General features: G+C 46.3%; 1 protein-coding gene across 2 annotated transcripts in view; it reads left to right on the top strand.

The window, feature by feature from the left end:
- The first annotated feature begins 9,486 nt into the window (after window positions 1-9,486).
- Window positions 9,487-15,383, top strand: part of Psmf1 (proteasome inhibitor subunit 1) — a 30,266-nt gene continuing 24,369 nt past the window's right edge. For both annotated transcript variants that reach the window (XM_052722562.1, XM_052722561.1), the window contains exon 1: window positions 9,487-9,767. In XM_052722562.1, the coding sequence (XP_052578522.1) occupies window positions 9,745-9,767 (23 nt within the window). In that variant the 5' untranslated portion in view covers window positions 9,487-9,744. The remainder of the gene's footprint in view (window positions 9,768-15,383) is intronic.

Raw genomic sequence — 15,383 nt, 5'->3', positions numbered from 1 at the left:
CACAACTAGCCCGCAACACGGTGGATAAGGAGGCAGAGAAACCGGGCGAGCATGGCATGGTCCTCCCAGAAACCTCTCCTCCCAAAATTTCCACAGGTTCTCCCATAAAGCACCACCAGCTGGGGGCCAATTTAAACAGATGAGTCTTGGGGTGAGGTGGGAGAGGGGGGAATTTTCTACCTAAACCATAATAGCACCCTTTTTTTAAAAGATTTCTTTCTATTATTTTTAATTATATATGTGGGGGGGGGGGGCGCTATGTGTGTGTAGGTGCTGAAGACCAGAGTGTAGATAGCCCTGGAACTGGAGTTACAGGTGGTTGTGAGCCACCTGATGTGGGGTCGAGGAATTGAACTCAGGTCCTCTGGAAGAGCAGTTTGTGCTCTTAACCATTGAGCCATCTCTCCAGCCTAATAATAGCATTCTTTAATTGTTTATATTCTCTTAAATAAGCTAAGATATTGGAGGCCTGCTTAATTTGACTCCCTAGTTGATAGCTGTTTGTGCTGTGGTTTTAACTGTCAACTTGACAGTCTAGAATCACCTGGAAGAGAGTTTTTAATGGGGAATTAACTAGGTAAGTTAGCCTGTGGGTGTAACCATGGGGATTTGTCTTGGTTGTTAATTGATATAGGAAGACCCAGACCACACTCACTGGCACCATCCTCTGGTTTTGGACTCTGAGCAAAAGAATAGAAAAGTGCCGGGTGGTGGTGGTGCATGCCTTTAATCCCAGCATTTGGGAGGCAGAGCCAGGAGGATCTCTGTGAGTTCGAGGCCAGCCTAGTCTACAGAGCCTGATTCAGGACAGGCACCAAAGCTACACAGAGAAACCCTGTCTCGGGAAGAAAAAAAAAAAGCTAGCTGAGTACTAAGCAGGCAAGAGTCCCCATGTTTATTCTCTCTCTGCTCTTAGCTGTGGACGTGATGCTACCTGGACTTCCCCACAATAATGGACTGTAACCTGGAATTGTAAGCCAAATAAACCCTTTCTTCCCTAAATTACTTTTTGTCAGGATATTTTATCAGAGCAGGGGAAATGAGATTGGGACATTGTTAAATTCCTTCCTGGTGGCTAGCTGTCTTAAGTCCTCAATGGGGCGGGGGGGGGGGGGGGAAGCAGCCCCTCTTTGGCAACCAGCTGCTTTGAACCTTTTTTGGACACCTTGAGGAAGCTACCCAACAACCGCAGCTGCTTGTCCAGAAGCACTACTGCAGCCGGAGAAGTCATTCCTGTCAGAACGTTCCAGCTTGTCCAGAGTCCTTGCCAATCACAAGCCTTGGCAACCCCGGCAACCATTGCTATCCAGGGATGGGGTACTTCCCCGGTGGCCTAGCAGAAGGCCTTTGCTTGGCACAAACACAGTCCTCCATCTGCATTAAAGACTATGACATGATTGGTGCAAATATCTTTGCTATCCCACCCTCCTGGTTTCAGCTATATAAGCAAGCATTTTGCTCGCTTTTCTGTCAGCAAGGAGACACCTCCCCATGTTGCAACATTAGGCCCATTTAAAGAATCCTCTTGAATACTTGGTTGTTTTTTTAAAGACAGGGTAGTTACTTTTCTATTGCTGTGAAGAAACACAGGCAACTTAATGACCAAAACAACTTAAAAAAGAAAGCATTTAATTGAAGGCTTGCTTACAATTTCAGAGGGTGAGTTCATGACCATCAGAGTGGGGCCCATGACAGCAGGCAGGCAGGCAGGAATGGCACTGGAGCAGTAGGTTAACATGTTGAGACAACAACCACAAGTCAGAGAGAGAAAGAAAAAAAATGGCTTGGAATTTTGAAACTTCCAAGCCTGTTGGTCCCCAGTGACACACCTCCTTCTCCAAGGCCACGCCTCCTAATCCTTCCCAAATGATCCCATCAACTGTGGACCAAGCACTCAAATATATGAGCCTATGGAGGCCATTCTCATTCAAACCACCACACAGGGTCTCAGTGTGTAGACCAGGCCCGACTCAAAGTCATAAAGATCCTCCTGCCTCTGCTTCCCGTGTGCGGGGATTGAAGCTGTGCCACCACACTCCTGCCTACTTTTAATCTTTAGCATTAATAGAGCAGGTGGAACTGATAACATGAAGGGGAGGGTACAGATGCAGTAATGGCAAGAGATGTGCCGGAGAGATCCAGAGAGCGGCCATGGGTCTGGAACAGGGGGACGTGATGAAGGTCATGAAATGCTACTGTGGAATTCCGCCCTCATTGCCATGGCCATCACATCTCAAAATCAGAGGGGCTCTGATTACCCAGACGACTGTCACTGAGGCAAGATAGCACGATAAGAGCTATGGGAACAGAGGAAGGGACCTGAGCCTTCATGCCAGAGTCTGATGAAAGCCTCTCACCAGCTGGGAAGCCAGAACTCCAGCACAATGAACCCTTGTTATAAAGGCTGCCACAAGAAAATCATATTCCTTTCATATGTAGATTAAAGTAACAATGAACCGGGCTTAAAACCAGAATGCATATGACCCTGAGCTGGGACGCATTCCTTTTCCCAGACTGCTAACTTTGTTTACAATAAAGGTATCCTGTCTTCCTGCATCCTGGAGATCTTATCAAGGGTAATCCAGTCTGTGTTCCTCGGGAACCACCCTTTAAAGATAGTGTCTTATTTAGGGTTTCTATTACTGTGAGGAAACACCGTAGCCAAAAGCAGCTTGTTAGGGAAAGGGTTTATTTCCATTGTACTTCCACATCACAGTCCATCATGAAAAGAAGTCAGGGCAGGAACCTGGAGGCAAGAGCTTATGCAGAGGCCATGAAGCGGTGTTGATTACTGGCTTTCTTCTCATGGCTTGCTCAGCATGCTTACTTATAACACCCAGGACCACCTGCCCAGGGGCAGCCCTGCCCACAGTGAGCTGGGCCTGACCACATCAATCATTAATTGAAACTGCACTGCAGTGTTTTCCCTAGGCCAATCTGATGGGAAGATTTTCTCAATTGGCGTTTCCTCTTCCCAAATGACTCTACTAGAATCCAATATATGACTTTTGTAAAGAGAGAGAGAGAGAGAGAGAGAGAGAGAGAGAGAGAGAGAGAGAGAGAGAGAGAGAGAGCTAGCTTCAACTCATCTTAGAGAAGCCTACATCCATGTTCTTGGGTGTGCTTTACTTTCTTCTGAGAATCACTCTTAACTCTCAGGCTTAAGCTTAAGTTAAAATATCTTTATTAAATCCTAACCCTGATTTGTAAACTGTCTTGTCCTGAAATTCTTTTTTGTTTGGGTCCACGACAAGATCCTTAAAGGTCTAGAGGGACTGCTCAGGCTGCTGAGGGTGAGAGTGGGAAGTTGTGCTCCTGTGACCATACCCCACATTTCTGACATCTCAAGATAGGGCCCATTGGCATTCTGAACTGGAAGAAGGTTATCAGTCACTTGAGATTCTAGCACTCCCCCCATATACTCCCCCCCTCTCCATTCACACACCTACCCTCCCCCCATGCACTATTAGTCCTACTCCAGCTGGACATGGTCTCAGAAGCTGTTATAGTCTGCAGGAGGTGGAAGGCTAACTGAAGAGAGCCTCCATCTAGGCAGCTTTTGGGAAGTCATCACCCATGCTGGGATGGGACTTTTCAGTAAAACAGCTGATTTTGCTCCTGTAAGTAACCTCACTCGACTCACTGATTCCCCCAACATGGTCTTGGGTGGAATCATGCCTTTGGTATGTTGTTGGTACTCTACCAGGGATGAATAGAAAGAGATTCCTCAGGAAGTGTTACACTATCCAGCTGTTTTGTAAGCACATTCCATATTAAATCCCTTCCTGCTGGATGTGGAGCAACTAGGACTCTCATTCAGTCCTGGGGATGAGGGAAGGAATGGCATAACAATTTCATAAATCCATCTGGCAGTGTCTGATAAACATGGGCCAGTATGACACCAAGCAATCCCACTCCAAGGAATTTATTCCACACCAAGACTAGTACATGAATGTTCACAGCAGCATGGTCCATTTGGCCCATGGAAACAGCCCAGATGTCTATCAGTAAAGAAATGGATATATTGGGCTATAATCATACAACCATGTTATTAATCAGAAATAAAAACAGAGATGAGATTAACACCTCTGCTGTGGATGATTGATTGATAAATAAAACACTGATTGGTCAGTAGCCAGGCAGGAAGTACAGGCAGGACTAGCAGAGAGGAGAATTGAGAGAACAGGAAGGCGGAGAGGAGGAGACGCCAGCCTGCCGTCCAGGGAGCATCATGTAAAGGCAGCAGGTAAAGCCACGGAACACGTGTCGACATATAGATTAACAGAAATGGGCTGAGTATAAGAGTAAGAGCTAGACAATGGTAGGCCTGAGCTAATGACTGAGCAGTTTAAATAATATAAGCATCTGTATGCTTATTTTATAAATGGGCTATGGGACTGCCAGGGCTTGGCGGGATCTGGAGAGAAAAACTCTAGCTACACACCTCCATCGGCATGGGCAAATCTCAGACATGCCGATGAAGACAGACACAAAGGAATTATGTATTTCATGTCAGCCATAGAATGGGGACTTCAAGCAAGACATTGTCAAGCAGCAATAAGTATAGCCTGCTAACAGCCCCAGCTGTGGCACCCCTGGGCTCACAGCACAGCCCCTCTCTCCAGAAGCAGCCTGCTGAGCATGAACATCAGGAAAACTTAAAAACATTTGTAAAAAGATGCTATCAACAGGTGCTGGGGAGACAGCTAGGTTGATAAAGTGCCTGCTGCACAAACATGGGGACCTGGGTTTGATCCTCAGCATCTGCATAAAAAGTCGGGTATGGTGGTGTATAGTTGTAATCACAGCATGACAAAGACAGAGACAGGCAGATGCCTGGGAGTCACGGCCAGTCAGCCTACTGAGTCAGCAAGCCCCAGCTCCCATTCGAAGGCCCTGTCTCAAAAAACAAGGTGAACAGTTCTTAAAGAATAACACTAGCAGCTATCCTCTGACCTCCAACCCACACGGGGAGGAGGGAGGAGGAAGAGGGAGGGCGAGAGGAAGAGAGGGGGAGAGGGAGAGAGAGAAAGATACAAGATACTATCAGAGTAAAAAAGCAACCTATAGGGGAGGGAATATTTGTAAATCATACAGCTGATAAGGAAATAACACTCAAAACATACAGGGAAAAATCCTGAAAAGCAATTCGAAAACAAGCCAGGGCATTTCTCCAAATAAGAGCTACACCAGAGGATGTTCAGCATCACAAAGCATGAGGGAAATGCAAATCAAAACTACAGTGAATGCCATAATGAAACCTAACACTGTGTGTGTGGTGATATATCATGTACCCGAATAAAAATTGCCTGAAGATCAGAGACTAGTACAAGCCACTAGATTAAATATAGATGCCAGGCAGTGGTGGCACACATCTTTAGTCCTAGCACTCTGGAGGCAGAGATCCATCTGGATCTCTGTGAGTTCAAAGCCACCATGGGCTACATGAGATTGATTCAGTCTAGGAGAGAAACAGAGCCAGGCAGTGGTGGCACACACCTTTAATCCCAGCCCTTGAGATCTCATGCCTTTGTTTCAGAAGCACTCATGCCTTTAATCCCAGCACTAAGAAGGAAGTGAGATGGTGGGTGGAGAAAGGTATATAAGGTGTGAGGAGACGGGAACTAAAGTCTTCCGGCTAGAGGCTTTTTCAGGCTGAGGAGTCCTAGAGGTAAGATGTGGCAGTGGCTTGTTCCTTTGTCTCTCTGATCTTTCAGCATTTACCCCAATATCTGGCTCTGGGTTTTTTATTAAAAGACCAAATTAGATTTTGTGTTACATGTGTATCTTAGGAAAAGAATATTCCCATTAGGGTGGCTCCTATCAAAAAATGTTGACCAGATGTGGTAAGAGTGAAACCTTTATGTTCCACATATTGGAATAAAAAGTAGTATAGACCCTTGGTAAACAGTAGGTGGCGATCCTCAAAAACTTAAAAATAGGGCACAGAGATGTAGCTTACTTGGTAGAACGCTTGTCTAGCATGCAGCAAGCCCTGAACTCCAGCATCACATAAACTGGGTGTGGTGGCACACACCTGTAATTCCAGCACTCAGGATGTGAAGGCAGGGGGATCAGAAGTTCAAGGTCATCTATAACGAGCTTAAGGCCAGCCTGGGATACATGAAACCCTGTCTCAAAGTAATTAAAAATGGAACTGTTATATGATTAAGCAATTCCAATTTTAGGTTAAAACCCCTAAAGGATTGAAAGCAGAGTTTTGAAGTCATATGTGTACGCTCATGTCAAAGCTGTATTGTCCACAAGAGTCAAACTCATAGAGATAGAAAGTAGAACAGCGGCTGCCACCCAATGAAGGAAGGGGATGTGGGAAATTATTGTTTAATGAGCACAGGGTTTCAGTCTGGCAAAATGAAATGCCTGGAGCTGAAGGGTGGTGACGCTTACACAATAGGAATGCCTTTAGTGTCACTAAATTGTGTGATTACAAATGATTAAGATGGCAAATAAACTCTGCTCTGTGTGTTTGGCCACAGTAAAAATCTTTGAAAGACTAATAGTATTATATTAAAATTATATTTCAAAAGAAAGTTGTCTTCTCTTAGTATCAGCTCTGTTGTATTCCCAGTGCAAGGGGGATGGGAAGTCTTAGCTTCTACTCAGCCATTTGGTGGATGTAAAAGACAACATCTATTATATAGATCCCTCTGGAGATGGTGAGTGGCTGAGCTGAAGCAGAAGCTGGAGGATGCTGGTTAGACTCCTCATTACTCCCATTGCCTGCCCTGTATCACATCTCTTAACAGTTTCCAAGGGAGCACAGAGCTTGGAATGTACACATTGCTATCACTTGGCAACCAGGAACTGGTGGCTACAGCCACCAACCGGTCCTTCCTAACATCCTCTGCCCTTATCTGGCATGGGCCCTTTTCCACCCAGATAGACAGGGCCTACCCGGTGGGCAGGCATCTTCCACCTGCTCCCTGTCTCAGCTTCTCCTGGGTCTCGCAGGCAGACTGGGACCTTGGTGATGTAGGTATGTCCACAGAAAGCTCTGGATGGACCAGGGAGGCATAGAGAACTTCTGGTACAGAGAATCTTCTCACTTGTTCCCATGGGTGGAAGAAGTTGGGGACAGGGTGAGTAGAACACAGCCATGCCCTTGCAGGCTGGTTCCGGGAAACAGATTAGCTCCATTCTTTCAATTTGCTAATGCCTTTTCCAAATTGACTGCTGAGACACAGACTTTCTAAGGGACAGATCACCATTAGCTGGGGATAGGAGTACAACAGCAGATGCTATGCCCTGATCATCTCAGCAGTCACCTGTAAGCACCAAAGCCACTTCCTCTGAATTCTGTAACTCTCTACCTGAGGGTTTTTCATAATTCTAGAAGTAGCTCTTATCTGAGTGAAACACTCACAGTTCCCCAGTCTTGAGATGGGACATCATCTCTGAGATCATTCATACCTTCCCCTCACTGTTCCCCAGCAAGTGTGAGCCCCAGCTGCCCACAGAGCCTTGCTCAAGCACCTCCTTTAGCCCACCCCTTCTGCTAGGTACTAGAATCAGCTCCCAAATAAGCCACTCAGAACTTTTTTTCCAACAGGATCTTCTATGTAGCAGAGGATGGCCTTGAACTCACCATGTATCTGAGATTTGCCTTGAGCTCTTTATACTCTGCCTTTCTCCCAAGTACAGATTACAGACACATGCCACCATACCTTCAGCATTGGCTTTGGGAGAAGCCATGCTAGGATAGCCGGTGGTGTATAAAAGAAAAGGGAGGTGTGTGTGCTGCAAGTCACAGTAATGATATGCAAAGCGGTGTGGAATGAAAGGGTAGGGGTGAGAGAGCTGACTACTCATAAAGTAAGAGGCTGCATTGCAAAACAAACAAACCAAAACAATAATAGGGGAAGAAAACACTTAAAAGCATTAATAAAGTTGACCAAAAGTCTAGCCGGCCTTTTATCATTATCATGAACCAGAAATTCTAACCTATTTCAGTGATAAAATTCTCCCTCCTTACTGTACTGGTGCTGATAGCTTTCTCTGCTGCACGCCTGTCCCCTTGGCATGCCACCGACTCCTAGAGCACAGTGTAGAGAGTAGAGATGAGCACGAGACAGTGTTAATTCTCCAGTCACACAGGGGTAGCTGCATTTCACACGCACGTGCCTTTGCACATCCTGTTCCCTTTCACAGGAGCATTTTTTCCTTATTCTTTCACGAGAGTTCTGTGCAGTTGGCCATCTCCTTCTCCAAGAAACCCTTCCAGACCCTCACTTGAGTCACATGATTCCTGTGGGCTTGTGCAGGCCTCTGAGCACTTCCAAAATGGCAGATTTCACACTCGATTGATTTTGTCTGTTTTGTTTTTGTTTTTGTTTTTAACAACTAGACAGCTCCATCAGGACAAGACCTATGGCTTGTTAACTAGGCATGAAGCTGAGGGAAGTCCAGGCTATTATAGCCAGGAGAACAGGGGAGTGAAAAGACACTTGGAGGTGACATTAGAAAGGTGTAGGGCCTGTGGAGTAAGAGGGTGGCAGACCTAGAGTAGACTGCTCTTCTCCTTTGTGGTGGGAGCTCTAGGTGGTTTGGACCTAAAGAACATGGTCTTCTGTGTGTTTTAACAGAGTCTCTCTGGTTGCAGGGTAAAAACAGCGTAGTAGAAAAGGCTGATGCCAGGCACCCAAGTGAAAAATGACAATGGCTTGGGCCATGGTTCCAGAATGGGAAAATTCTTATTTGACTACAAAGAAGTAATGGACTTCAAGAAACTTGGAGAAATAATAGGTGGTAAAAATCTTGATGGAGATAGGTGAACAAGTGACTGACATTTGGCCATTCGCTCACGGGCTCCAACAACTCTCTGATCTGTTCTGTCACTTGCAAAGTGAGGATGGGTAACAGAATAGACCCCATGAATTTGTTGCGAGAGGGTGTAAAGGTTTTGGCATAGGATTCAGCATGCAATCTACATGGACAAATGCTATCCTAGAAGCCAAGTTACCAGCTTTCCAGAGTATCTCTACCACTTACTGGCTGACTGTGACACAGTTTCCAAATCTAGAAAGTGGTATAGTACTGTCACTAATACAAATTAGATGAGATATAATCTAGATGTATGAAAATTTTAAAGAAAGACATAATCTAGAGAGTTCAGTAAATGCATCCAAGTTTAGCATGTAGAAAAAAGGTGCTACCAGGCAAGCACTACAGGCATGCTAATAAATTACTATGAAAACATCTAAGCCAGCCTGCTTAAGTTCTTCCCCAGCCTAGTACAAACTCCACTTTGCCGATGAGAAGTCTATTGTAGTTGGCAGCGAGGTGGCCTCTTCCCAGGGAGGAACTGCCTGACAGACGCTCAGCGGTTGGTGGGCTGAAGGCGGAAGTAGAATCTGGCTTTGAGAAGCTGCGTCCCCGCCTTCGTGCTCCCTAGCGGAACCTTCCAGCACGGTGCGGGCGGTTCCAGCCCGGAGCGCCTACAAAGCTAGGAGCTATTTCCGGCACAGGTTTCTGTGTTTCTGCGCAGGTGCGGACGGAGCTAAAAGCGAAAGGAGCGCTCTAGGTGTCGCCGCTGCTCGCAGTCCCGCTCCTCCTGGGCGGAGCGGCTTGCTGCACTGGCAGCTCTTTTTCTTCCTTCCCCACAGAAGCCGCGAGCGTCCATGGCGGGCTTGGAGGTTCTCTTCGCGTCGGCCGCGCCGGCCATCAGCTGCCCACAGGACGCGCTCGTCTGCTTCCTGCACTGGGAAGTGGTGACAAACGGCTACTATGGCTTGGGCACCGGCGACCAGGTACGCTGCGGAGCCGGCCTGGGTGGAGGGGAGTCCGAAACCAGAGGCCCCGAGGCCTCGCCTGACTCTGCCAAGCTAGGGCCCCAGGCTTCTGACGCCGCACTTTTTGCGCGCCTGGCGCTGGTGTCAACAGCTGGCACAGCGTGTGTGTAAACCCGAGAACGGAAAGGCGTCCCAGCACAGCCCAGCGCTCAGGCCGTGTTGTGTGGATCTGACGCCGAGACAGACTAACTAGTAGCTTCCTCAGAGTCCTCATCCACCCGACTTCCCTAAAGCATCTTCATCACACAGTCGTGGCGTGGAATACTCAATGCTACACACCCAACTCAAGTCAACCCCCAGACGTCTGGTCCCAAGCACTGGTGTGGCTGTGAACTTTGACCTACTCAGCCATATTCTAGGACCCCTTCTTCACCACTCAACACGATGGACCAGCCTCAGCCCACTCACTACTCATCTATAGCCCAGGCTTCTGGAAACAGCACCTAGGTTCTGCACCTACCCAGCACCTACACACATACACCTTGGTTGTGAGCGTTCTTCCCTTAGCTCTTTCCATCAGAATTCCCATCTACTCTCCCATCTCCAGGTTCTGCCTCTTTAACTGATGGGGCTTTGGTGATATCCCCATCGAGGCCCGATATGGGACCAGTATACATCACTGATTCTCTGTCCTAGCCTTCTCCTTTTCTCTGCCCCTTCCTCATGACCCTCAAATCTACCTGTATGGCAGGTTTTTGGGTAAACTGGCCCTGGTCCCCTTACTGCCCCTTCATTTCTCACGTGCTCCATCAGAGAAACCTCCTCCCAGCCACAATCCCACATATACATTCTTGGGGACTCAGGAACTCCAGGCTTGGCCCTCTTTGTTACTGTCTTGGCACTCAAAATTCAGACCAGTTCCAGAAAGGCGGTCCCCTCACCCCCTGGATCTTACAGAGGGATTTTAATCTTTCTCTCATTTCTCACTGCATCAGTTCCCAAACCCCTACGTATTTTTAGCTTCTTAGATAAACTTTAGAGACTCAGTGCATTTTCTCTCCAACACAGCTTTAAAGTCTCCTCCTTCAACACACTTTGAACAGCCTGAGCACTTGAGCAAGCATGGCCCTGCTGGTGTTCTATTCCTGTCTGTCCTATAAAAGTAAGAACTCTCCCAGCACTCGGGAGGCAGAGCCAGGCGGATCGCTGTGAGTTCGAGGCCAGCCTGGGCTACCAAGTGAGTTCCAGGAAAGGCGCAAAGCTACACAGAGAAACCCTGTCTCGAAAAACCAAAAAAAAAAAAAAAAAAAAAAAAAAAGTAAGAACTCAGACCACGCTACCCCTTTCACACTTCATCCTCATCAGAAGGAAGCAATACACAAACATTTTTATTGATTTTTTTTCCTCTCCCTGTTCCCTCCCAAACCTCAAATAGCTTCTCAGGACTAGAAGATGCAGGATCCAAACATCTTCTGAAAGGACAAGGAGCCTGGGGGATGGGGGTTTGGAAAGCATTGCCTGCTGAGCCTCTGTCTACCTCAGTACTAAATCCTGCATGCCCTTAGAGGTGGCATAGTGTTTGGGTTTCAGACTAGCATGCTGAGTTTTTCTTGCTGCCCCCTCTCCTAAAGTCCTTTCAGGGCTCAGGTTGCACTTGTCCACTCACTGCAGATGGATGGGTGTATTCTCATTCAGAGTAGAAGCCAAAAGAATTTGAGAGGCATCTTTCCTGTTGATTTATCTAGTAGAGAATTTTATTTTCCAGCCTGGGGCCAGCAAACCAGTAATGCTTGCCAGACTCCGAGGGTAATTGTTTTGTCTCTCTAGCCACCTCCTGCCTCTAGAGGGGGCGGCGCGGTGGGGAATAGGGAAACACAGTACTGTTCTTGACTATGTCATAGGACTCAGCAGTTAAATAGAAAGCTGTATTGTCCGCTTCCTCTTTGGTTTCGTCTCTAGCACTGTAGAGCTGTGCATATAATATTTGATTTGAAGACCAACAGATCCCTTAACTTGAACAGCAATCTGACATTGGTTTGGTCTCCTTATTGAGGTCAGGGCTACTCTCCGTAAGAGCTCTGTAGCTATGTGAGGTGACTTAGTGACAGGGGCATGAAATGGCCATAGACATGGAATTTGGCTTTCTGTTGTAGGAGTCTGAAGATTATGAAGAAAGAGAAAATGGCCTGTTTGTGTGTGTGTGGTTTTATTTGGTTGGTTGGTTGGTTGGTTGCATTCTAGCCCATTGGCACTGGGGTGAGCTCAGTGGCCATTAAAGGAGGTTTCTAGCCTCAGGATTTCGCCTAAGATGGCAGTTACCCTTACCTTCTTAGGACTCCAGCCTGCCCTGCACTGCCCTTTAACAGGTCTCTGCTCCTCTTGGGCCTTAGAGTTTTCATCTGAGGGAGTTAAATTATACAAACATGCCTTGGTCACTTGCCAACCATGGCCTTCTGGGACACTTGATATTTTCTATCAGAGCGCAGAGGGTGGCCACATGATGTGTTGGGTGTGTGCCACTTCTGTTTTCTGGGGAACACCAGTCTTACCATGGTGAGGCATCAGCTTTACCTGACCCCAGCGATTCTCTCTTGCTCTGGAACGAAGGTGTTGAGGTGGGGAACAGAACAGGTTATCTGTATACCAAGAGAGCGTGCTGGTGGGTCAAATGCTGGACATGGAAGAGGCAGAGGAAAGCCAAAGGTCTTGACAGAACACAGATAAGGTATATGGCCCCAGTTTCCAAAGTAACCCTTAAAATCCACAACACTGTCGGAAGTCACCGCTGTAGGCAAGGGAGTGGTTTCACTTTTGTTTTCCCGTCACTCTGTCACTCTGCTTGAGGCCTGCAGTTTGATCGCCACCTAGCCAAGTTTCATTAGGACTCCTCTGCCAGTGGATTTCCAAGCACCAGGGGTGGCCTTTCCCTGTTCCTGCGTGTACAGTCCTTCATGTCTGGACACTGTCCTTGTCAGTGTTCTCCATCTCTAGCCCCATTCCCTCCCACCACGTTCTCATGAACACAGCTTCTAGTCATGTTGCTCTGTGTTGACATTGTAAATGTGTGCTTTCTAAAGTTTTTTTCATAAATGATACTGGACCATAAACCATTTTCCAGTTCCCCCCACTCTCCCTGTAAATCCCTACTTCAGATGTTCCTCAACACCCCCCCCCCCCGCCCCTTATCACCTGCAGAGTCCAGTTGTGCTTCCTGCTGGGTACTGCTCATTTTGTTACTTAATCTTACGTAGGTAACTATATCTGCTGTGAGTTCAAGAGCACAGTGGCCATGATGTGTCCCAGAGGACAGTGTTTCATGGAATTCCTCCTCGTCCTCTGCCTCTCACATTGTTTTCCCAACACACATACACACATATAAAGTTTGCTCTAGAATGCTGTAATTAGATCTAGAGTGTTCTTTCTAATTGCCGTGTTGTATACCGCTGTCAGAGTAGTTTGCATTTTCCCTCTGCTCTGGCTGCTCAAGCCCAGGCTAAGATGAAGCCCCCTATTGCTTATCAAGTCTTCCATGTGTCTGCACAGTTTCTAGGAGGACATTTGAGTCTTGGCTCCTAGGCTAACCTGAGCTGGATGGTATCAGAGGCCTGTGTAAGTTTAAATTCCCACAAGTAGTCTCTGAAAGTCACTCTATAGCGCAGTCAAACTCACAGTCATGGGCTGATGGACGCGTGTGACCTAGATCTCATTATTTCAACTGTGCTTCTCTGATAGTAAATTTAATAAAAGAAACTTTTATACTGTTTGCTGCTCTTTTTATTGTTTTCCCAGCACCCCCTTATGTGCTGGTTATTTGTGGTTCCTTTTAGCTGTAGTATCTGTGGCTGCTCATAAGCTTTAAGTTATGGCTGTCTCACATTGGCACTGTGTTTCTTATAGGGGTCCAGCTGAAGAACTTTGCTTCCCCACTGGAAATCACTGTTTTTACTATAACTCAAGAACTAGTCTCATACTTTAATGTATGAAAGGGAATGTCCTAGTTGGTTGAGTGTTTTGTTTTGTTTTGTTTTGTCAACTTAACACAAGCTAGAGCTATATGGGAAGAGGAATCTAAATTTTGGAAATGCCTCTGTAAAATAACTAAGTCTGTAGACAGGCCATTTTCTTTACTAATGGTTGATATAGGAGAGAGGGTCCAGCTCACTGTTTAGGTGGTTCTGAGGTGTATAAAAAAGTAACCTGAGCAAGCCAATAGGCAGTGTTCCTCCATAGCTTCTGCTTCAGTTCCTGCACCCAGGGTTCTGCCTTGAGTTCCCACCCTGACTTCCTTCTACGATAGACAGTGATGTAGAAAAATAAATAAGATAATAAAGTAAGTAACCCCCCCCCAAGTGGCTTTTGGTCATGGTGATTTATTATAGCAGTAAAAGTTATAACTAAGACCAGGAAATCTTAGAATTATTAAATAGGAGACTATTACAATGAATACACAGAAAGATACATTTTACAGCCCACCAGACTGGCAAAAACAAACAAGTAGTATAGCAGTGCTGCAAGCTGTGTGTGGCACCAGGAGCTCGCTTGTTTCAAGTTGAGTGCTGTAGGTGGAAGTTTCTATTCTGTCAACAACTCCCAAGCAGCTGCTTCCCAAATTACCACACAGACGCTTGTATTAATTATAACTGTTCGGCCATTAGCTCAGGCTTATCACTGAGTAGCTCTTACACTTAAATTAACCCATAATTCTCATTTATGTTTAGCCACATAGCTTGGTACCTTTTCTGAGTGTGGCATGTTCATGCTTTCTCTGTGGCTGGCTGGCGACTCCTGACTCTACCTTTCCTCTTCCCGGAATTCTTAAGTTTTGTTGCCCTACCTTATACTTCATGCCTGGCTACTGGCCACTCAGCATTTTATTAAACCAATTCGAGTGACATGTCTTTACAATGTACAAGAGCATTATCCCACAGTAGAGTGCTATTAGTGTACAGTTTGCTTTTACCTTATAGAAGTTCATCCTCTGGGCATACCACATGTGTGCCAAATGTGTACAACAGTGTGTTCATCGCAGCATTGTTTATAAAGGAAAAAGAAATCAATTAGAAGCACTTCTAATGTCCATCAGCCAGTGAATTTGTAAATCACAGCATATTCATTTAATGGAATACTGTACAGTTGTGTATGTAGATCAGCTACAAAATACATCTACATGGATCACCTTCTCAAAACAACGTTGAGTAAAATGGGCAAGTGTTGGGTCAAGAAGATGGTTCAATCAGCGAAGTGCCTGCCTTGTAAGCACCAGTTCCTGAGTTCTCATTCCTAGGACCCATCTAAAAGCCAGGCACAGAACTTAGAGGAAGAGGCACACCCTTGGAACTCAATGTGTGGGAATGTTTTGTCTGCATGTATGCTTGTACACCTTGTGCATGTCTGGGACCCACTAAGGCCAAAAGAAGGTGCTGGATCCATTGGGTCTGGAGTTACAGGTGGTTGAAAGCACCTGTAACTCCATGTGGGTGCTGGGGCTCAAACCGGTTCTTATAGAAGAGCAGCCAGGCCAAACTACATCTCCAGCCCTCGAAGCACTATATTTTTATAACTGCACATATAGTGATGCAGTGTGAAGGTAAAGTAATAATAGGGCGGTGGTGGCACACGCCTTTAATCCCAGCA

Source organism: Peromyscus californicus, unplaced genomic scaffold (assembly GCF_007827085.1).
Source record: "Peromyscus californicus insignis strain IS unplaced genomic scaffold, ASM782708v3 Scaffold_7__1_contigs__length_154581171, whole genome shotgun sequence".
Classification (NCBI taxonomy): domain Eukaryota; kingdom Metazoa; phylum Chordata; class Mammalia; order Rodentia; family Cricetidae; genus Peromyscus; species Peromyscus californicus.
Note: the sequence above shows the minus strand (reverse complement) of the source record. Positions and strands in the feature narration are given on the sequence as shown.